This window comes from Phacochoerus africanus, chromosome X (genome assembly GCF_016906955.1).
Source record: "Phacochoerus africanus isolate WHEZ1 chromosome X, ROS_Pafr_v1, whole genome shotgun sequence".
NCBI classification, from domain to species: domain Eukaryota; kingdom Metazoa; phylum Chordata; class Mammalia; order Artiodactyla; family Suidae; genus Phacochoerus; species Phacochoerus africanus.
In genome coordinates, this window is record NC_062560.1 from 101,179,532 (window position 1) to 101,203,201 (window position 23,670).

The 23,670-nt window shown below is 37.8% G+C and overlaps 1 protein-coding gene across 1 annotated transcript in view; it reads left to right on the forward strand.

The window, feature by feature from the left end:
* WDR44 (WD repeat domain 44) overlaps positions 1 to 20,748 on the forward strand; it is a 71,719-nt gene extending 50,971 nt beyond the window's left edge. The window contains exons 13-20 of the mRNA XM_047764470.1: positions 6,848 to 6,961; positions 10,965 to 11,087; positions 14,140 to 14,331; positions 14,528 to 14,629; positions 14,845 to 14,960; positions 16,104 to 16,231; positions 16,610 to 16,744; positions 19,675 to 20,748. Coding sequence (XP_047620426.1) covers positions 6,848 to 6,961; positions 10,965 to 11,087; positions 14,140 to 14,331; positions 14,528 to 14,629; positions 14,845 to 14,960; positions 16,104 to 16,231; positions 16,610 to 16,744; positions 19,675 to 19,769 — 1,005 coding nt within the window. The 3' untranslated portion in view covers positions 19,770 to 20,748. The remainder of the gene's footprint in view (positions 1 to 6,847; positions 6,962 to 10,964; positions 11,088 to 14,139; positions 14,332 to 14,527; positions 14,630 to 14,844; positions 14,961 to 16,103; positions 16,232 to 16,609; positions 16,745 to 19,674) is intronic.
* The last annotated feature ends 2,922 nt before the right edge of the window (positions 20,749 to 23,670 follow it).

The window sequence follows — 23,670 nt, forward strand, 5'->3', positions numbered from 1 at the left end:
GGCAGGGACCGAACCCGAAACCTCATGGTTCCTAGTCAGATTCGTTAACCACTGCGCCACGACGGGAACTCCCAAAAACAGGGACTATTTGTACCATCTTGTATTATGCTTATTTTAATAATCCTACTTACAGATTATTAATTACTTCCATTCCCACCCCCACCTTGACTTCACAAAAAAACCCAAGTAACTCCCAATCTTGTTTGAATAGATGGCCTTTTAAATGAGGAGCATAGTAGTTCTTTGACTCAAAAAGTACTGCCTCCCAACCCCACCACCCCCGGGGTACTGAGCTTTTATTCTGGAGTAGTTGAGTATCATTTGTACCTGTCGTTTTCAGGAAAAGATTGGGGTTTCTTCTTTCATGTCTGTTTTTCTGTATGCGGGCAGTTGAAAGAGGCCTCTATTTCATAAGCCTTTGGAGTTTGGTATCTGATATTATCTTTGAACCTACTACTTGCTGCAGTGAAGCACAATAAGCACACTGGAGTTTATTTTCCTTATATGTGCCCTTTTTTTTTTTTTTTTTTTGTCTTTTTAGGGCCGCACTCGCAGCATATGGAGATTCCCAGGCTGGGGGTTGAATCGGAGCTGTAGCTGTCGACCTACACCAGAGCCACAGCAACGCGGGATCCAAGCCGCTTCTGCAACCTACACCACAGCTCACGACAATGCTGGATCCTTAACCCACTGAATGAGGCCAGGGATCGAACTGGAGTCCTCGTGGATGCTAGTCGGGTTAGTTAACCACTGAGCCACAAAGGGAACTCCTTCTTTTTTTCTTTTTTCTTGTGATAAACTCTTTTGAATTATGTTCTTATTCTTGCCTTCTTAGCATCAATGTAAAGTAGAATACATAAAAGTATCTCTTGTACAGTTGGACATACAGAGCGACACACCCAAGATCACTCACCTACCTACTCATTGGTTATACCAAGCCTAAAATTCTGGCTATTTCACTCTCTATTTCTATTGATTTCCAAAAGTAACTCAGTACACATAAGGAAAAAAGGAAAAGGGGCATCTTTAGTTTACTCCATTATGCTAGAGACATGTAACATGTCTTGACACTAGATGTCCTAATAAGTATGCTGTTTACCTAAAAATTAATGTTTTTTCTTGGATAAGTCTATCCACGTTTGGTTTGCTTGATTATTGGAACGTCAGTATTGATGTTACAGCATTTAACTTCTGCTTAGAATTTTTGAGAGTAGATTGTAAAACCTCTTAGGTTCTACGGCTAGGATCTACAAAATAACCTGACAAAAGACAGATTAAGAGACATATACGTATGCATATGGAGGCTTATATTATCATTTTAACGAAGAACAATAATTTTATGGAAAAGTGACAAGACAAAAAGGGGTTTAGATTTTTAGGAGATGGTAAATCTACTAGCGGAAACTAACCGAAGATAAGGGTTATTTAGTAAGGTTCTATTTAGATAGATGAGATTCGTCCTTCACTTCCTGGTAAGGGAGAAGTAAGGGGGAGACACTGTCACAAAAGGCATTTTATGCTCTGCTTTCAGGTAGAAAGGGGGAGGCAGACACTTTTTCTTGTGCTTGTGTTGGTTTCTGCTCACTTGCCTTCAGCTCAAAATAATCCTTAGGCAAAGGGGTATATTTTGGGGTGACATATTCTGATCCCCTTCAAAATCATCAGAGTCTAAAACTTCGATTAAGGAATTAACTGTATGGGAATGAGAGGTAAATTTTGTGAAATTGTACATATGCAGCATTTTATTAAAAATATGCATTGGTTTAGATTTGGTTCGGTCAACAAACAATTATTAAAAGTCGACAGTGTGTTAGCTACTGAAAATGTAAAGATGCAATGGACACTTCATGCCAAGGAGCAATGCATGGGTACAGACTGACACCAACAATGATAATATATGCCCCAAACAGTATCATTTCCCCAAGAAGACTGCCCCTTTGATGGTATACCTGTTTGATATCAGTTCATTGTTTAACATCCATACTATCTCCTGAGTTAGAAAGTGTGATCACTTTTTACCCTCTCCTCTCCCTTCGCTCATTTACCAAATCCCGTCTGTTTGATAAGAAATGTCTTTGGAATCTAGCCATTCCTTTCATTTCCAGTGCTACAATCCAGGCCTTTATCTCTTACCTGGACCATTATAGCTGTTCTCCCAGATTCCAGTCTTTCATCTACACTGCCAGCAGAATTACTTTCCCATAAAGCAAATCTGATCATGTTGCTCTCCTGTTTAAGTGCTCCCTTTGGTTTTTTTTTTTCCCCCTATAGAATTAAGTCTAAATTTCTTAGATGACTCAGTCTTTCAGAAGTCAGCCTGACTTCAGCTCTCATTGTTATTTCCTACCCTTCCCCTTTGTAAACCTTATGTTCTGAGGTGCTTGGTTGTCCCCAGCACAGCAGAAATGGTCAGACCCTTTGTAGATTCCATGAATTCACTATTCTAGAAGTTGGGAATATAGTAGTGAATAAAAGAAACAAAAAAAAAATCTATTGTTATGAAGCTTATTCTAGTGATGGGAGACAGAAACAGAATAAGTAAATGTTATATTAAAAGTGATAAATTTCATGGAGAAAAATAAAGCAGATAAAATGGGATAACAGGAGGTAAATAAGATAGACAGGAAAGCTTCACTAAGATGTCATCTGAGAACAATTTGAAGGTGGTGAAGGAAGGAATCATCTGGAGGAAAAACAACATTCCCAGTAGAGGAAACAGCAAGTGAAACTGCAGTAAACCAGAGTAAGTCCTGGTATGTTCAAGAAATAGCATTGAGGGGAGTTCCCCTTGTGGTGCAGCAGAAATGAATCGGACTAGTATCCTTGAAGATGCAGGTTTGATCCCTGGCCTTGCTCAGTGGGTCAAGGATCCGGTGTTGCTGCAAGCAGTGGTGTAGGTCACAGATGTGGCTTAGATCCCATGTTGCTGTGGCTATGACGTAGCCCGCCAGCTATAGCTCCAATTCAACCCCTAGCCTGGGGACTTCCATTATGCCATGGGTGTGGCCCTAAAAAGCAAAAAAAAAAAAAAAAAAAGAAAGAAAGAAAGAAAGAAAAAAGAAATAGCATCGAAGCCTGGATAGGTGGAGCCAGTGAGCAAAGGGAAGGGTAGTAGAAAATGAAGTCCCAGAGGTGTAGATGGGGCATTTATAATGTGTAGACCACTGCAAAGACTTTGGCTTTTGCTCTGAGAACCAAGCCAGTGGAGGGTTTTTGAACAGAGGATGACATAATCTGACTTATTTTAAAAGGCTCATTCTGGTTTTTATGGATACAGTCGGATTTGTTACTGCTGAACCACAATGGGAACTCCTCATTCTGGCTTTTAAATACTGAAAAGAGATTGTAAGCAGATATGAAATATTTATTTTGAATATTTCAGGTAACCAATACAATATCTGGTATATAGTAAGTGTTAAGAAGTATCAAAAGGCAGAGTTCCCTAGTGGCTCAGCAGATTAAGGGTCTGGCATTGTCACTGCAGCAGCTCACGTCACTGCTGCGGCACAGCTTCAATTCCTGGCCCAGGTACTTGCACATGTGGTTGCAGCTGAAAGAAAGAAAGAAAGAAAGATTAAAAGGCTTACAATTCAAAGCAGTCCAACTTTAAAACATTTTTAGATAATCAGGATATTTGAATATGGATTTGATATTAGACGGTACAAGTGGAATTTTCTTAGGTATGATAATATAATTGTAGCTGTATTTAAAAGAGATATTAGAGAGTCACATAGAATATTTACTGATAAAATCAATGGTATTTAGATCTTCCTTTAAATGCGTCAGCAAAAAGAAGCAAATGCATAAAAGTGGGAGGATTGATAAAACAAGGTGAGTAAAATGTTGATAGTCATTAAAGCAGGTGATAAGATGTGGAGTTCCCTCTGTGGTGCAGTGGGATAGGCAGTGTCTCTGCAGCACCACCACAGGTTCAATCCCTGACCCAGCACAGTGGGTTAAAGGATCTAACGTTGCTGTAGCTGCTGTGTAGTTTGCAACTGCAGCTGGGATCTGATCTCTGGCCAGGGAACCCCTTTGCCACCAGGCAGCCGAGAAAAGAAAAAATTAAGGATGCATACAGTTCATTATACTATTTATTATATTATTCTGTCTACTTCTGTCTATATTAGAAATGTTCACAATAAAGTTTTATATACATATTGTATTTATATAGAGATGTATCTGTCTACATATAGATTATCTATTCAGATACAGAAGTACAGATATAGATAAAAGATATAATGTTTCACTTGATAATTCTACCTTTAAAAATCTGTCATAAAGAAATAATCGTATATACCCAAAGATGTAAGTAAAATGATTTTCATATTAGTATTCTCACAACAGCTAAAAATTGAACAAACTAAATTTTTAATAGTTGAAAAATAAAAGCTGTCGTATAATCCATACAGTAGAATACTTTGCAGTCCTTAAGTTCTTTTCAAAGACTCTTTAATGACATTAAAAACATTCTAAGTGAAATACTAATTGAAAAAAAACAGAATGAAAAATTAGATATATTATCCTAATTTTGACTAAAAATACCTATTAATATTTATAGATTTAAAAACCTAAAGGAAAAACACTAAATTATAGCTAGTAGTTATGGTAGTAGGGTTTTAGGTCATTTTTATTTGATTCTTTATACTTACCTATGTTGCTAAAATTTTTGTTAGTAAACTTGCCTGATTTTAAGACAAACAACAGAAGATACTATAAAAGACTCCAGTTTAAGCCTTTCCCCCTTATATTAGGATAAACAAGTAATAAAATAGGGATAAAGATTCATGTTCTAGGATGTTCACTGAATTGCTATTTAATATTTAGCAAAACATTGGAAATTCTAAATGACCAGTAAATTGGAAATGATTAGATTATGGTGTATCCATATGCAGCTAGTAAGTGTTTCCAGAGAGTGAGATACAGAAAGTGTTCATGTAAAATAAAAAGGAAGATACTGAGTCATATGTACAATATGATTTCAATTATGCTTTTAAAAAAAGAAAGATTGAAGATGGTCAAAATTTTAGTAGATTATAGGTGGTTTTAATTTTAGTTTTCCTACTTCCTATGTTTTCTGAATTGTATGTACTGAGCATGTATTACCGTATAATCAAAAATACATTATTTAAGTATTTTGAAATAGTGTAGAGTACAAGGAAAAGAAGAGGGATGTTTAAGAGAAAAAAAAGATCTGGAATCACTGTTAGAGGAAATATGCTAAGGAATTAATAAAATGAAAATGATTATCAAACAGAAATTTGAATTTTATGTAACAGGGCAAGAAGCCTGTTTGGTTTTCTGTCTTCCAGCAGTGCTCACTAATCTGGCAGTAAAATTAGGGGAAGGAGCTCTATAGTCATCTAAGATTAGGTCAGGGCATCTGTGTTGCTGGTCTACCTCCACAGTAGATGTGAAAATGTTTTATAAACTGTGAACCTGTAGACAGATAGCAGTGGTAGTTTTTATTAATCCCCACGACCACAGTCCTATTCAAGCACTCATTATTCCTACGTTAACTGACTGCCCTTCCTGTCCTCACTCTATTTCTAAACCATCTTTTACATTATTGCCCAGCATTCTCTTTCTAAAGCACCTGTCAGATGTGTTATTTTTCCTTTTCAGAAATTTGTGTTGGCTCTCTATCACCTTAGAATATCTGAAGTTTTAGGCCACAAATCCGAGGCTCTTCATGACCTGGTCTCAAAGTATCTTTCTACTCTAAATCTAATCCCCTACTATATTTCCACATACGTTTTTCTCTATTCTCATCTTCCTGCCTACCCTTCCTTAAATACATAAGGCTTAGCTAACACTCCATATTTTTGCTCATGCAACATTTCTCTAAAACATTGAGGAACAGCCTCTGAACTTAGTTAGATGACTTGTATTTTTGCATTGCTTCTGCTGTTTCCAGGTAGCTGTGTGACCTCTAATATGTTATTTTGACCTCTTTGAGCCTCAATTTTTTCCCCTTAATTTCTTCATCCTTGATGTTACCTGCCTCATAGAGTTGTTAGAATTCATTCAGATACTGAATACAAAAGCATGTTGTCAACTAAATGCACGGCACACGTGTATGGCATTATTTTCTACCTACCTGTCGGGATGCTTTTGACTTCAACTAACAAATCCAACTGAAAATGGCTTAAACAATGAGGAAGCAAGTCTGGAGGTAAGGCGGCTCCAGGGTTGCTTAATTCACAGCTCAGAAGGATCATCAGGGACACAAGGGCCTACCATCCTCCTGCTTGGTTGCTCTTCATCTCTTGTTCTCTTGGGTTTGTTCCTCTCATAGTAGTAAGACGGCTACTGCTATCTTAGGTGTTACATGCAGACAACAATGTTCAGAGGCAGGAAAGAGGAAGATCACCTTGTACAGTCCTTTTTAATAGTGAGGAAATCTTTCTAGAAGGCTCCTCTGTCTCCCCATGCTCTAAACGGAATTGCCTCATGTTGATTGATGAAAATTATAGCACATGCCTAAACTAGTCATCATTGCAAAGGGGAACGAGTTTATCTTAATGAGCTTAGACCAATCGTGATCACCCCCACCCCCACCCCCACCCTAGTGCTGCTTCCACCTCTCCTAAAGGAACAGATGCTCTTAAAAGGACTCTGTTAGGGAGGGAAAGATTGTGAAAGTGTCTTCAGGGATGATCCTGGTTTATTAGGAAAAGGAGGTGAGGAAGTGATAAGTAGTAGATGCAGCATAAAGGGGAGTCAGCTTTTGGTAGATCAAGATTTCAGTCAAGCATCATACAAAATGATGGGAGAACAAATGGGATGGGAAAAGTCTGAAGCTTTTGTTTTTCTAGTTTTAACATTTGTTTTCATGTTTAAACAGGTATGTAGTGGAGCTGATGAAGACCCAGATGATAAAAATGCACCATTTCGACAAAGGCCATTTTGCAAATATAAAGGACATACGGCTGATCTCCTTGATCTTTCATGGTCTAAAGTAAGAAATCTTACTTGAACTGTGTATTAATCCTGTGTAACTATTTTAGGATAAAACAAATATTTTATTTGTATGACTGTCACACCGTCAGATGTTTGAATGTTCGTGTACACTTCGTGGGAGTTAAAAATTAATTAAGGTTAAAAAAGAGAAGCATCAGATTAGGCTAATGAGAAAACGTTTAGGTTACTTTACAGTTTCTATCTGGATCTGTCTATATATTTGTACTTTTTTTCTTTTTTCTTTTCTTTCTTTTCTTTTTAGGGCCACACCTGCAGCAAAAAAAAAAAAAAGAAAAAGAAAAGAAAAGAAAAAGAAAAAAGAAAAAAAAATTTCACCTGGGGGGAAGTAATATTTAAAAACCTTAAATTGAGGGAGTTCCCGTCGTGGCGTCGTGGCGCAGTGGTTAACGAATCCGACTAGGAACCATGAGGTTGTGGGTTCGGTCCCTGCCCTTGCTCAGTGGGTTAAGGATCCGGCGTTGCCGTGAGCTGTGGTGTAGGTTGTAGACCGGCTCGGATCCCACGTTGCTGTGGCTCTGGCGTAGGCCGGTGGCTACAGCTCCGATTCAACCCCTAGCCTGGGAACCTCCATATGCCGCGGGAGCGGCCCAAGAAATAGCAACAACAACAACAACAACAAAAAAGCCTTAAATTGAGAAGAGTCATCTTAGTTAACGAAATACCAGTAGGGATACTGGTGGTGCCCATATGTTTTAACTGTGTCAGGAGAACCTAATGTATCACAATATCACTGGTACATATTGGCAAGTCAGACTTCCCCTGAACTCCAGCTTTGAACCACTCCATTTTTTAATTGTTGTTCCTATCATATTTGTGTAGAGCTATATATGTGCTGTTACGTGCTTATGTATATGTGTTATGTATATGTGCTGTTTTGGATGCATTTCATAACCCATCTGTCATAATGTCTTTCTCTAACCTCCTGGAACAAGCTGGGACCTCACCTGGTAGTCTGGTTTTAAACTGAGCCCCAGTTGTGTATTTAAACTCCTTCTCAACCATGTGTGAAATCTGGGTTGTCACAAAAGGGAAATCTAAAGTGTCCTTAATCTGGAGTTCCTGTTGTGGCTCAGCAGAAATAAACCTGACTAGTATCCATGAGGATGTGGGTTCAGTCCCTGGCCTTGCTCAGTGGGTTAAGGATCTGATGGCACTGCCTCAAGCTGTGGTGTAGGTCAAGACTCAGCTCAGACCAGGGATTGCTATGGCTGTGGCGTATGAGGCCAGGGATCGAACCTGCATTCTCATGGATACTAGTCGGATTCTTAACCCCCTAAGCCACAGTGGGAACTCCTGTGTGCTCTTTTCTTAAACTTTCTTTTTTACTGAACTATTTATGTATATTTCTAGATACATATTGGCAACAAGATTCTAAGCCCCTCGAGTAGGGATCAGAGGGAGTTCCTTTTTTTTTTTTTTTTTGTCTTTTGTCTTTGTTGTTGTTGTTGTTGTTGTTGCTATTTCTTGGGCCGCTCCCGCGGCATATGGAGGTTCCCAGGCTAGGGGTTGAATCGGAGCTGTAGCCACCGGCCTACGCCAGAGCCACAGCAACGCGGGATCCGAGCCGCGTCTGCGACCTATATCACAGCTCACGGCAACGCCGGATCGTTAACCCACTGAGCGAGGGCAGGGACCGAACCCGCAACCTCATGGTTCCTAGTCGGATTCGTTAACCACTGCACCACGACGGGAACTCCAGAGGGAGTTCCTTTTATGGCTCAGTGGTTAATGAACCCGACTAGGATCCGTGAGGATGCAAGTTCGATCCCTGGCCTCCCTCGGTGGGTTAAGGATCCGGCGATGCCCTGAGCTGTGGTGTAGGTCACAGACGCTCGGATCCAGGGTTGCTGTGGCTATGGTGTGGGCCGGCAGCTGTAGCTCCGATTTGACCCCTAGCTTGGGAACTTCCATATGCCACAGGTGCACCCCTAAAAAGCAAAAAAAAAAAAAAAAAAAGAGTAGGGGTCAGATCTGACTTTACTGTTGTTTATCTTCAGTATCTAGCAGAGTTGGTATTTATAGGGGGGTTTCTGTCTGTCGAAGACTTGTTTTGTGCCAGGTAACAGAATTACTTTATTAATTCTTAAAATAACAACCCTGTGAAGTAGATATTTCATTTTGTAGATTAGAAGACTGAGCCTCTGACCTGTCCAAGATCACAAAACTAGTTTTGGATAGCACTTAGATCTGAATCTAATTTTTTTGACTCCCAGGAGCATGCTTAGCTCAAGAAAACTATTTAATTTCACTTATTAGGTATTTATTGAACAGAAACCGCTGGCATAATAGAACAAATCTTAACATGTCTTTAGCAGCTTTCATGGATGTCTTCATAGTGCTTTCATATGCTTAAAGCAATGGACCGTTGCATGAAGTGAATAAAGTCAGTTTTAATGAACAGCCGACTATTGATTTAATTTTTATATGCCTTGTTATTATTAATCAACAGGAAAAAAGCAAACCACACATACTCTTCAAAACTTTTCTGGGACTGAGTATATCTTGAAAATAAAAAGAATTGTTACTAGATGTTTCAAAAGTTATTGTAAATCTTTCAAAATTCCGTTTTTTTTTTTCTGTTTTGGTTTTATTTTTATAGTTTAACTCTTTTGGGTTTTTAGATTTTTTCTTTTTGTTACTTTTCAAAATTCTGTTTTTTGATTGTAAGATACACCATCTGTTTAAAAACAGGTATACCACATAAAATGTATACTTTAAAAACTGGCACAAATAGCATTTATGTAGCAGTACAATAACATATCCAAATTGTGCTTATTAGACTTTCTTGTTTTTCATAACATGCGTTCTACTTAAGCACTGTGCAGAATAATGTGGTAGTTAAGCCTGGACCTAGGGCCAGACTACCCAAGTTTGAACCCCAGCTCTCCCCCTGACAAGCTGTGTAGTCTTAGACAAATTATTTAACCTCTCTACTCAATGTTCTCATTTGTGAAAGGGGATAATAGTATACCTACCTCGAGTTCCCTTGTGGCACAGCAGGTTAAGGATCTGTTTGGCATTGTCACTGCAGCAGCTTGGGTTGCTGCTGTGGCCTGGGTTTAGTCCCTGACCCGGGAATTTCTACCTGCCTCAGGCGCAGCCAAAAATAATAATAATAATAATGTACCTACCTCATAAGGTTGCTGTATAGTGCTAAGAACAATGTTTAGCACAAAGTAAATACTCAGTAAATGTCATTATTATTCCAATTTGTTTAGCACCTTTATGCATACCAGGGAATACTAGGATCCCATTTCAGTTTTCTCATTCAGTATAACTCAGTTCTCCCTTTAAATAGATTGTATTTAGAAATAAAAGAGCTTTTGCCAGCTAGAAGCTTTTGACAGATAGATGTTTGATTTCTGGGTGATGGGCCACCACAATGCCTAAAACAGTTACACTACCCTCTTCTAGCTTTGAAAATTCTATGATGTATTCTAAGAGATTTGACCAATTCTGTTCTCTAATTTTCTTGCCTAGGGTATGACAGATGCACAGTAACTTTTCATTTCCATGCTACATCATAGGGTAATCTTTTTGAAGGCATTTTAAGTGACAGAGAATCCATGTGAGTTAAAATTCACCAGTATTATCAATGTGAAAATAACTGAACCAAAATGACAATCAAACGAATAGATGACTTATATTCATAGCTAGGTTCCAGTATATGCAGGCTTTAACAACTAAAGCACACCTTAGTTCTCTACTGGTGCCTGGCAGATTTCTTTCAACAAAAGTCATAAGATTCATCCTGATTTCAGAATAGGTAATGTGAAAAAGTCTTAGAATCAGAGAAATTATCTGTTTGGGAAAAAATGGGATTGTACAAGTGAATTGGATAATCATTTGTGCTTTCTGATGCTGCATATAGCAGTAATAATGACAAAATTATTGAGGTATATAACCAAAAGTTCACTTTTGTGGTGTAAGTAATTTTTTTTCATATGGTGATAAAATAATCAATGTCAATTTCTCCATAGAACTACTTTCTGCTTTCTTCTTCCATGGATAAAACAGTCAGATTATGGCACATTTCCAGAAGAGAATGCCTTTGCTGTTTTCAGCATATAGATTTTGTCACTGCCATAGCTTTCCATCCAAGAGTAAGTAATTATTTACACATTTTTTTGTTACACTGTGAGGAAGGTGAGGGAACCCAGTTTTCTCTGGAGCGTAATTGGATGACAGGAAAAAAAATTATCAATAGCCACATAGTTAAGAGCAACTTTACTCTTTCATTTTGCTTTAAAAATGAGAAAGGGAATATGTATTCTGCTAATCTGCATTAGAAGGGCTGGAAATATTATAGCCTAAATGCAGTGGTGAAAAGTCATCCCAAATCTTTAATAAGACATGCAGGGTATAAACTAAGAAAATACCCTATTAAAGAGGAGAGATGGTAGAAGAAGAACAGGCAGAGGTGGATAAATGAGAAAGGGAAGCATTATAAGTAGGAATTGTCATAGGAAGGTCAGGAAGGAGACAAAAAAGAAAATATTGAAAGAGGCAAAAACCAAAATTCCTTACAAGATATACTGAATTCTGGAGTTCCCGTCGTGGCTCAGCAGCTAGCGAACCCAACTAGCATCCACGAGGACACGGGTTAGATTCCTGGCCTCGCTCAGTGGGTTAAGGATCCAGCATTGCCATGAGCTGTGGTGTAGGTTGTAGACGCGGCTCAAATCCTGTGTTGCTGTGGCTCTGGTGTAGGCTGGCAGCTACAGCTCCAATTAGACCCGTAGCCTGGGAACCTCCATATGCCTCGGGTGTGGCCCTAAAAAGACAAAAAGACCAAAAAAAAAAGATATACTGAATTCCTATTTAATGTCTGGAAACATTGTTCATCTTGAGATTCTTTCTTACTCATTTTCAATGTAGAAAAACAGTTAATGTCTTTACTCTAGAAAGAAAGTATTTCATATGATTTCAACCATATGAAAGGAGAAAAATCTACCATCATGGAATCTAGACCTATCTTATAATACCCTATAGAATAGAGCCACCAAGTACATAAGGCTAGATTAGTTTTAGTTCTTTGCAGCTGTAAGCACGAGGGATGTCATGTGTTGGTGTGGCTTCACTAGCCAGGTTGAAATAATTGGAGAGCTTGAGCTGATCCTGGTTGACTTTCCCTCTCCTACATTGGTGCATGATTACATTTCCAATCATGTCCTCATCTCTATATGTTTAATACCCATTGTCTTTTTCATGCAAACTTTCAGTTATATTCACATTTTTTTCTTTCTTTCCCCATATTGAGTGAGAAGAATGACTTTTCTCTCAATATGAATTCCCTCCCTGGGCAGGCTTATAACATGGGCAGTAATAATTCTGAACCCTTAGAGAAGACTTGATTAAGAACTTTTTATAATTAAAAATGCTTAATCTATGTTGATATCATATCAGTTTTGACCATCAACCTTTGAAGGCTTATTTCTCAATAATACCCACATCCTGTCAGCTAAGGAGGCAACAAAAGGATGGATTTACTGCTATCAGCACCTATGAACAAAACCCTTCCCTCCCCCTCTGTTTTGACTATAATGTATCAAGGTGGAAAGAGAGGGGTCTTAGGTGGTAATAGTTATCTATGTAGTACTTTATTATTAAGGTTTCTGTTTAGTCAGTATTTTTTCTGTACTTTCATTTGGTTTTATTTTGGAAACTGAGAAGTATTATTTCTAAAAATTCTGCTGCTGTAGAGAGGTTTTGAGAAGAGTTAGGGAAGAATGGCGTGATGTTGACATTTTCCTCCAAAATATGTGTCTATCAAATAATGTTACCTGGAAAGAAGGAAGCAGAGTTATAAAAAAAAAATAGCCAAATAGAGATAGACACATGTATACACATATGCACGTATATGTATGTATGTAAATAAAATTCTAAATTCTAAGACCTAGATGAAGTATTTGACTTGTTCTGCACTTCTACTGATAGACATTGAATCAGGCCTTCTATACCATAGCCATAAGAATGCCCATTCTGTGTAAGTTATCCTTGACAGGCTTTAGAGGTGGATAAGAATAATAACCTTGAGTGGAGAAGAAAATCTGTTTCTTGTTTTGGCATTCCAGTTATTTTATTTTATCTTTAATTCTTATGTTACCAAAAATTAGAGCAGCTTCATGATAGGCCTAGTTTAGCTTAGAGCAGGGTTTTTCAACCTTAGCACTATTGGCATTTGGGGTTGGATAATTCTTTGTCATAGAAGGAGGAAAGGCTGTCCTGTGCATTATAGGATGTTTAGCAGCATTCCTGGCTTCTACTCACTAGATGTCATAGCACCCCACCCTCTAAATGGTAACAATCAAAAATGTCTCCAGGAGTTACTTGGTGGCCTAGTAGGTTGAGGATCCGGTGTTGTCACTGCTGTGGCTCGGGTTTAATCCCTGGCCCAGGAACTTCCACATACTGAGGGCACAGCCAAAAAAAAAATAATGTCTCCAGATGTTGCTAGATGTCTCCTGTGAGGCCAAATTGCCATCTGCTGAGAACCCCTGGTTTGAGATTGAGAACTTGATTGAAGAATTTAAATGGTGAAGTGATTCTTTGCTGACAGGGTGTCAGAGTTCCAAAAATTGACTGATTCTGTGGGCTAACTGGCATTAGCTACTCTTTTATCCAGAAGTTGCATGTATCCCAAGGAGTGTCTGGGCAAATGTACCATTATAGGATAGTTTCCTGAAGCCTGTTCCTTGAATGTGCTAGCCCTGCTAGATGTTCCTTCCTGGCCCTCTGCCAACTCCCTACAAAAGTTCAGTGGTTGAATAAGTTGAAAAATGCTACCTACTTTATCACCTTTTAGAGAATCAGAATGCATGTTAATTGAGAATCCTGTTTAACTTTCAGTAACCCAGAATTTCTCAAACTTATTTGATCACACAACCTACACTCCAACACATTATCTATTAATGTCTATAACTTGGGAAAAGCAGTTTAAGGATATGATAAAGTGATTAGACTATCATTTCTCCAAAATGAATAGTGAAGTTTCTAGTTGTTATTTTTAGTGAATGAAATATTGCTTACTTTATAAATACTTTTTAAATGAAATCTACATATTTTAACATTATTTCTAATGGACAATGTATTGATTTGCTCATGAGTTTTTCTTCATGTGGTAAAATGAAAGCTTTCTCTTTTGTCACATTTTAGGATGACAGGTATTTTCTAAGTGGGTCATTGGATGGAAAACTCCGCCTTTGGAACATACCTGACAAAAAAGTGGCTTTGTGGAATGAAGTAGATGGTCAAACAAAATTGATCACAGCTGCAAATTTCTGTCAGAATGGCAAATATGCAGTGATTGGAACATATGATGGCAGGTGTATTTTCTATGATACAGAGGTAAAGGAATATCTTGTATAAGTTACGTACTTAGTAAAACACTTCTGCAGTGTGGGATAAGTTGGTGTATCCTCTCTGGGCTTTAACTGCCTTATCTGTAAACTGGGGTAAATAATACCACGTCTGTCTGTGAGTTGGCTCAGATGATCTTTGAGGTTCTTTCTAATTCTGATCTTTTTAAATTGTGACTTTTTAGCATTTGAAATACCACACACAAATACATGTCCGATCTACCAGAGGGCGTAACAAGGTCGGAAGAAAAATTACTGGCATTGAGCCTTTACCTGGAGAAAATAAGGTACTAAGTATTCAAAACCATCTCTCTTCACACTATATATAGACTCCTGAAAGTAAGTTCTTTATATCTTGGCTAAGAATATATTTCCTTTTCTATGGAATACTGCTTTTCTAGTTTTGAGATATATTCTCTGTGTGTGTAATACCCTTTTTTGGTTATACCTTAACACAGATTAAAAGATGGTATTTTTAGCTTTTCCTTTCATTTGTTTTTAGATACTGGTAACCTCAAATGACTCCAGAATCAGACTATATGATCTTAGAGATTTGTCACTGTCCATGAAGTATAAGGGGTATGTCAACAGCAGCAGCCAGATCAAAGCAAGTTTCAGGTAAGTTGGCAATGAGAAATTCCGGAAAGAGATCAGAACATTTCTCCCCTACTCCCATTTTTCTGTTGATCTATGCCTTATGTTTATATGGTATTGTTAATTCCTTTGCATGTTTACAGCTGGTATCTCATATTATCAGTCATGCGGTACTTAGTGTAGCCACTTGTTTGATAGAGTTCGAATTGCCCCTACTCTCCAAGTGAAGAAACCGAGACGGAGAAAATTAAGTAATTTGCCTAAAGTCACACTACACTGGTAGTTGCAGAGCCAGGTTTAGAAGACTCCCAGCTCCAGCATTTGTGCTTTTGTACTTTTATGTAAGCTTTCTAAAAGGAATTTACTCCCTTCCCCCACCGCATCCATGGTCTTGATCCCTTTAGATACAGAAGCTAATAAAGCATTTTGACACCCTAAAGTACAGTATTCTCTGTTTATACCTTAACATATTTGTTATATGAATTCTTAATTTAGGATTTTCAGGCTCTCCTGAATGAAATACCTACCTCTTCTCCCTTTATAGCCCTCTTTCAGCCCTTTTCTTACCAGTTCTCTTTTTGTTGTTGTTGTTGGTGTTGTTGTTGTCTTTTTGCCATTTCTTGGGCCACTCCGGCAGCATATGGAGGTTCCCAGGCTAGGGGTCCAATCGGAGCTGTAGCCACCGGCCTACACCAGAGCCACAGCAACGCGGGATCCGAGCCGCATCTGCGACCTACACCACAGCTCATGGCAACGCCAGATCCCCAACCCACTGAGCAAGGGCAGGGATCGAACCCGCAACCCCATGGTTCCCAATCGGATTCGCTAACCACTGTGCCACGAGGGGAACTCCATCTTTTCTTCTTAAATTACCCAATAATTTAATTGGTAACATATTCCAGTTCTCTCTTTTATCTGTTAAGTAGGCATTCCTGCCAGTGTGTGTTAACCCAGCAGCATTTACCTAGAGGTTTGATGGAAATACTAATGCCTCTGGCCCCCTATGTCAAACCTATACATTCAAAACCTCTGGAGTGAGACTAAGAGTCTATATTTCAACAAGTTCTGTTTGATGTTTTCATAGGCGTTTTAAGCCAGGAAGCTCTGATAGAGGGAAACCTAAAAAACCTTACAATTTGACTTTTTTTCTTTCTTCCCTAAATTTAGCCATGATTTTAGTTACCTCGTTAGTGGCTCAGAAGATAAGTATGTTTATATCTGGAGTACTTACCATGACCTAAGCAAGTTTACTTCAGTCAGGAGGGATCGTAATGACTTTTGGGAAGGTATTAAAGGTAAGTAAGTGGCTACTTTTGTGTGCCTTATAAGTGAGTAAAGTTAAAATGGAGATGTACTGTAAGTAAATTTGTTTAGGGATTATTTCAGAGAAACAGTTTGACAATTTAACTACTTTTGCTTTGTATTAGTTTTGTTTGGTTTTTCCGTACTGAGGAGGAACTTGTCTAAAATTTGAGAAGTCATCATGGAATCTCGGAACTTATATGTAGTTTGGGGTTTTTTGGGAAGTATTTTTGGGTTTTTGATAGTTCTTAGTTGCTTATATGTTTTTAAAGATATTTGCATATAATGTACACTATTATTTTTTATGTATTTTTGTCTTGATGTTTAGAATCAAATTTATTAGTTATCCTGAAGTAAATTTTTTTTCCCAGCCCATAATGCAGTTGTCACATCAGCCATCTTTGCTCCAAACCCAAGTTTAATGTTGTCTTTGGATATGCAATCTGAAAAATCAGAAGGGAATGATAAAGGTGAAGATGCTGAGGTTTTAGATACCATGCCCTCTGGTATGTACTCACATTTTATTTCTCCTACATTTTTTCTATTAGCATTTAGTAGCTTCATTGACCTGTGGGTATTCATGAATATGAAGAGGTTTTCATGAGTATGAAGAATATTTCTTGTTTGTAACATAATGGTTGTCAGATGTGCATTTCTGAACATTTCAGTAACATAGTTCTTACAAGTTCTACTTCTTTTAAATTCACCTGGGAATTGAAGAATGAAAATTTTGAAAGTTTGTCATTTTTTTTAATGGATAACTGTTCTTTCTGAGAATTGCAAACAAGACTTAAACATATACAAAATTTATTGTCTGTCTCTTCTACTACACTATAATCTGTATGTGTTTTATTTGTTGTCATACTACCAGTGCCTAGCACAGTGCTTGTCTGCATATAGTAGATGCTATATAAACATTTGCTAAATAAGTGAATTAAACCAAAAGAAAGCAGTGTTCTGTTCTACTTGCCACAAATTTACAGCTTCTCATAGATAGGTATTTACAAGCCTGTAATTTCTTGCCCTTTGCAGCGTATGCTTTTTTTTTTTTTTTTGGTCTTTTCTAGGGCTACACGCATGGCACATGGAGGTTCCCAGGCTAGGGGTCTAATTGGAGCTGTAGCTGCCGGCCTAGGCCAGAGCCACAGCAACACGGGAATCCGAGCCACGTCTGCGACCTACACCACAGCTCATGGTAATGCTGGATCCTTAACCCACTGAGTGAGGCCAGGGATTGCACCTGCAACCTCATGGTTCCTAGTCAGATTCATTAACCACTGAGTCACGACAGGAACTCCCTGTAGCATATTCTTTGAGAATGAATAGTACTTCCAGTTATGTAAAATGCTCAGATTAGGAAGTGAAAAGAAACCGTCAAGTGATATTGAGTGCCAATTATATAAAAAAAAACGGTCCCTGTTAATTCTTAAGAGTAAGGTAAAACCATGTAACTTTGGACCAGTTGTCAATGAAAACAAGTTTGTATTAATAAAATCAACTGCCAGATAGTTTATTAAATATGTTTTCTCACTTTAGAGACTAAACCAGGCCTTGCAAAGAGTTAATAAAGCCACAATAATGATACAGTGCACAAAGGATGTTTCTCAAAGTATTTTCCTCAGAAAACTAAATGTAGAACTGCCATATGATCCAGCAAGCCTACTCCTGGCCATATATCCAGACAAAACTATAATTCAAAAAGATACATGCATATGCACTGATACACACACACACACACACACACACACACACACACACACACACTAGAACATTACTCAGCCATAAAAAATGAAATAATGCATTTACAGAAACATAGGTGGACCTAGTGATTATCATACTAAGTGAAGTAAGTCAGAGAAAGACAAATATCATACGAGATCACATATGTAGAATCTAAAAAATAGTACAAGTGAACTTACAAGACAAACAAATTTACAGACGTAGAAAATTAACTTATGGTTGCCAAAGGGGAAGTGGGAAGGGGAAATTGCGAGTATGGGATTAACAGATGCGCAGTATGATATATGAAATAGGTAAACAACAGAATTTACTATAGCACAGGGAACTATATTCCTTATAATAAACTATAATGGAAAAAAAATAAAAATATAGATATATACATATATATGTGTATAACCAAGTCACTTTGCTGTATACCTGAAACTGTTTGAACTGCTATACACAATATTGTAAATCAACTACACTTCAATTTAAAAAAAAGATACAGGAGTTCCTGTCATGGCTCAGCGGTTAACAAATCTGACTATCATCCATGAGGACACAGGTTCGATCCCTGGCCTTGCTCAGTGGGTTAAGGATCTGGCATTGCTGTGAGTTGTGGTGTAGGCTGGCAACTCTAGCTCCAATTTGACCCCTAGCCTGGGAACCTCCATATGCTGCAGGTGCAGCCCTTAAAAACCAAAAATGAAAAAATTTAAAGAAGATACAGCTGAAAACACAAAAAAGTGATAAGAATTCAAGATAACATATGTAAAGTACATGGCAAAATGCCTGACATTAATAGACACCTTTCTTATTATTGTATCTTAGAAAGCATTTTTATATATATGTGACGAATTATTTTCTTCTCTAGCCTTTCTGATATCCCTCGGTTTTTTGCTGCTACTGCTGTTCCTTAGCACTGCTTTGAGATGTACAGAAAGGGTATTTAGGAATGTTCAGAGGCTTAGGATATGTTTTTTAGCAAATCTAAGAGAAACCATTTTGTCTAACTCATCCTGTATACAACTCTCCAGTTAAAGTTTGGACTATTTTCTTCCTTACTAATCAGTCCTTAAATCTACAGTTTTTGCCTATGCATAATAGTTAACACTGAATTTTGTTCATTAAATGCTGTTACCAGCAAATGTAAGAGGTAAGCATTTTTGCCCTTCGTAGCTACAGGGCTCTTCAGTATGTGGACTGGAAAGGTGAAAGGTGCTGTCAGCATTCATAGAGCAATCGTGTGTACTTCATTTCCTGGCAGTTTCAGTATGTCCGCTGTGCAGTAAGCTTATTGCTAACCTCATTAGTGAACACTGTTAAGAGAAGACTTGCCCAGCTGAGTCCATCCTGTCAACACTCCAATCCTGGGGCTGAATAACAAGCTAGCCTCTTGTCATGAAATGAGGAAATTAGACAATTTAGGAGGGCTTGGCTGCCTGCAAGTGAATCTAGACATCCAGGCTCCAAGGGACTGTAATCTCCCTATGCCAGGAAGAGACCAGCTAAGACAAGGTAAGTGGCAGTGAGCCTCAGAGAGGAGAGGTATGAGAGGATGAAAGGATTACAGGAGCAAGGTGGGAAAGAGGGACTGAAAAGGTAAGGGGAGGTTCTTCCGCCCCAGACGTGGAGGGTCACAGGCATATATGACAGGTGTGGTAGCAGGCTTTATACTCATTTAAATCAACTAAAACCTTTTTTTTATGCTTTTAAGGTATTATGAAGACAGATAACGCAGAAGTTCTCCTCTCTGCTGACTTCACTGGAGCAATCAAAGTGTTTATTAACAAAAGGAAAAATGTATCTTAATTTGAAATGACATTTAAAATAAACATATCAGCAAGTTTCTATATGTATCAGAACTGAAAAATATGATAGTGTTTCAGGCTAACATCCTTTTTTAAAATTTTCATTGGAAGTTGTTCAAATATAATATATTTTTTGAAGGGCAATGTTAATGATCTAGTAAACCCTGGACTGATAGAATAGAAAGAAATGTAGCTAGAATAACATTGTCAAACATTAGGCTTTATGTTTTGTTATGTTTGTGTTTTTTGTTATATAATTGTGAACATGCACAGGTCTATGCATGATATATAATATATTAGTCACATGTGTGTGCCTTTTGGTTACATGCACTAAATCTAACAGAGTTAAATTATTTCAGTGGCTCTTTTGGCCTCTTATTGGGGGTGGGGAAACTTGTTTCTAGCTTAAATAATTTCTTTTGCACAAAATTTCATTTTTAAGAAAAGTGGTATCTTTTGACTGAGTTATTGTTTTGAAAATGTTATATAGGTTTTCAGTAGGTCAACAACCATGTGTAAATGGTTTTTATAAATTTCTCAATTTGGGGACAATTTTTTTTGTGTGTGTGATCTAAATTGTGGACTTAAGGTTCTTTTCTTTGTATATGTATATATAATTTTTTTTTTTTTTTGCCACACTGGAGCACAATGTTTCTATGTAAAGAATTCTTTTCATTCTTTATCCATGAGCACCAGGCTTTGCTCACTTAAAAAAAATTAAGCCGCATTAAGGAGTGAATCTTCTTTTTTACAATAATGTAAAAATGAACTGTTTACATTTTTTTAAAGCATTGTAGTTTTAAAAATTAAGCAGTTTTGTTTTGTGTTGTTGAATTTGAAAGCCTTTGTAAATATTGATATAATGTACCAATGAAATAACATCTGGGGTGATGGAACCCTGATCATGTTGTTGATGGTTAGCATATGTTTCTGAAAATTAAATATGTATTATTAAAAGTTGGTCGCCAACACTTGTTAAACATGTGACTTTATTTTCAGATGACTTCAGTAAATGGAGGAATGTAAAAAAAAACCCCAAAGTCTTGTTTTATAAGTTGATGTTTAGCAAGCAGAAGACCAAATTTTGGACTCCTAAATTACAATGTATTAGCTACATATCTTTCAGAGAAAAAAAAATTTAATTCTGGTTCTAAAATGAACACTGCTTAGAGTTCATCTATATGCTTATATGTTTTTTACTACATTTGTTTTCACTTACGTGAAAAGCTGGGGAGCCACAATCACATCCTTGTTAACGAGCATGGTTTTGGGATTTCCTGGATTTTCTAGTTGCATGTTGCATATTGTTTGCCTTGGTTTTACCCCTGTGCTGCTTTCTGCCTCTTGCCGGTGCAATACTTCTTCCTTCCCCTCCTTTCCCCGCCCTCACTCTCCTCTCCCCACCTCTCTGCTGACAGATGGAGTTGCTATGCCATTGGCTTTCCAACCAGTCACTTTCTTAAAGTCTGGATGTTGGTGTGATTGGTCTAGTGTCTCAGAGAACTTGATGTCTTTCAACTCTGAGGCAATTTGGCTTTCACTGACTTCTGCTTGAGGATTTGTAGTCTGTTGCGGTGCTTCAGTGGTTCAAGTACAGATAATCAGGATGTTGCCGTATGAATACTTCCTGATAGGTTTTATTGGTTTCTTAAACAAAAAGGCAAAAAATAGTTGAGATGTAAGCATAAGAGAATAATACTGACACTTCCAAGTTTAGTTTTTAAAATGTGGGCTATCACTATGTAAATACACTGCAAAGTTACATCAAAAAGTAGGTTTGGAAAGGTAGCATCAAGATGTATACAAAGAAAAGTTGAACAATATTTCTTCCTAAAATGAGTATTAGAAACTTACTATAATAAGTGGTATTGGGAGTTCCCACTGTGGCAGAGCGGGTTAAGGATCTGGTGTTGTCTCTGCAGCAGCACGGGTTTGATCCCCAGCCTAGTGCATTGGATTCCATCCCTGGCCTAGGAATTTTCATATGCCATGGGTGTGGCCAAAAAAACAATAATAATAAATGTTGTGGTGTTACATGAAAGAGCAGATTCTAGAATTATATAAACTTGGATTTGGTTTCTTCTATTAGCACCTTCCTTGGCCAAGTTATTCTATTTTAATCTCCATGTCCTTATATGTAATATGAGACTATCTAACTGAAATTGTAAAGATTTACTGGAAAATCATGTATGTGTAAAGTTTGGTATCTAGCCAGTAGGTGTACTCAATAAAAAACAAACAAACAAAAAACACTTTTAAATGCCTCTCCTAAATCCCTGAGTACCATCCTAGATCAAAAAAGAAAAAAAAAAATTATGTGGAAGCACTTTCTAAATATTGAGATTTCGTAGACAAATAACATTTTAGGGATTGACCTAGGGTGACAACCTTTTTTTGCCAATGCAACACCATTTAAAGCTGTCATCATCTACTGTCACCTCTTCATAAAAGAGAAAACAAGTTTTGTTTGTTTTGTTTTGTTTTTGCTACATCCATGGTATGCAGAAATTCTCGGGCCAGGGATCGAACCCATGCCACAGCAGTGACAATGCCAGATCCTTAACCCACTGAACCACCAGGGAACTACAAGAGATGACATTTTAATACCAAAAAAAGTGGCGAAAAAAAGGTCAAGCACAATCTTACCATCTTAGAGCAACAAATAGTCTATTAAAGTGAATAAACCTACCTTTTGAAAAAAGTAGCCATATTTCCTATTTACCCTTTCTCCTTTAGTGAAAACTTCATCACAGGCTTGGTATGGCTGACTGCACTAGATAAACAAGTTTAAAACTACATTTCATTAAAAGATCTTTGAAGAGTCAAATTGAGCCTTCCCCCACCCTGTCTTGTTTACCTTAATTGGAATTAAAATATGAATAACTCAATATAACTAGCATACTATTTTCTCTGGTTTTCAAATTATACAGCTGGGGGGTTGCTTTTTATTCTTTGAAACATATGTTTATATATCCATCCCCAAAATTCCAATTAATATATCCATCCCAAAATTCCAGTTCCAATTTTTACTTCCAGTTTTTCTCACTCATGAAAAAAATCCAACTATCAGAATATTTTTAAGTCTTTCAATTACTAAGGGGATTCAGGGTAAAGATATGTTTGGGATTTAATGTTTCCCCATAACTTTTCAAAAAAAAAATCATTCCCAGTTTCACTGGTTTCTTGCTATTGCCTTACTTCTTCATTAAGCAGATGTTTATTGAACACCTACTATGTACAGACCACTGCTGGGAATAGAGAAGAATAAGGCAGCATCCCTGTGCCAGAAGAGCTCATGGTCTGGTGGAGAAGATGGCCACAGAAACAAGTAAGAAACTTGGAACTATCTTGTAACCGTGGCCTTTAGAAATGTCCCTTCTCATCTTAACCCCTGTCTGTTCTAGCTTTCCTAGTAACTCATGGCAGCCACTTGATTCTCAGGCCAATCTTTGTGTATCTAATAGTACAAGCAGCAAGTATAATATGAGTAAAAGAGAGTAAGCCATAGGTAAGGCAGAAAAGGTACCCACCATGCCAACATCTTCCCTGGTCTCTGGCCCCCTCCTCCCAGCCTAAAATCATCTTATTTTTCCCCCATATCGTACCTGTCTTCTGTTTTGAGCTAACTCCTGGGTTGGGGGGGTTGGTTTTGTTTTTATTCACAGAGGACACCTATTTCAGAAAGCTTTCAAGTATAGTGGGGAGGGCTGAGGTGTCTGTTAACTGAGATCAGCCTGTGGAAGGCAGACCCCACCCTCTGGAAACACTGTCTCTGGAGGTGCCTGTTTGCCACTGTCTTTGCATCTCATACGCACTGAAAAGCCACATCCCCCCATCAGCTGAACACAATACTGAAAACAAGGAGTGCAAAAAAATGATCGATACGAAACAGTGAACATCAG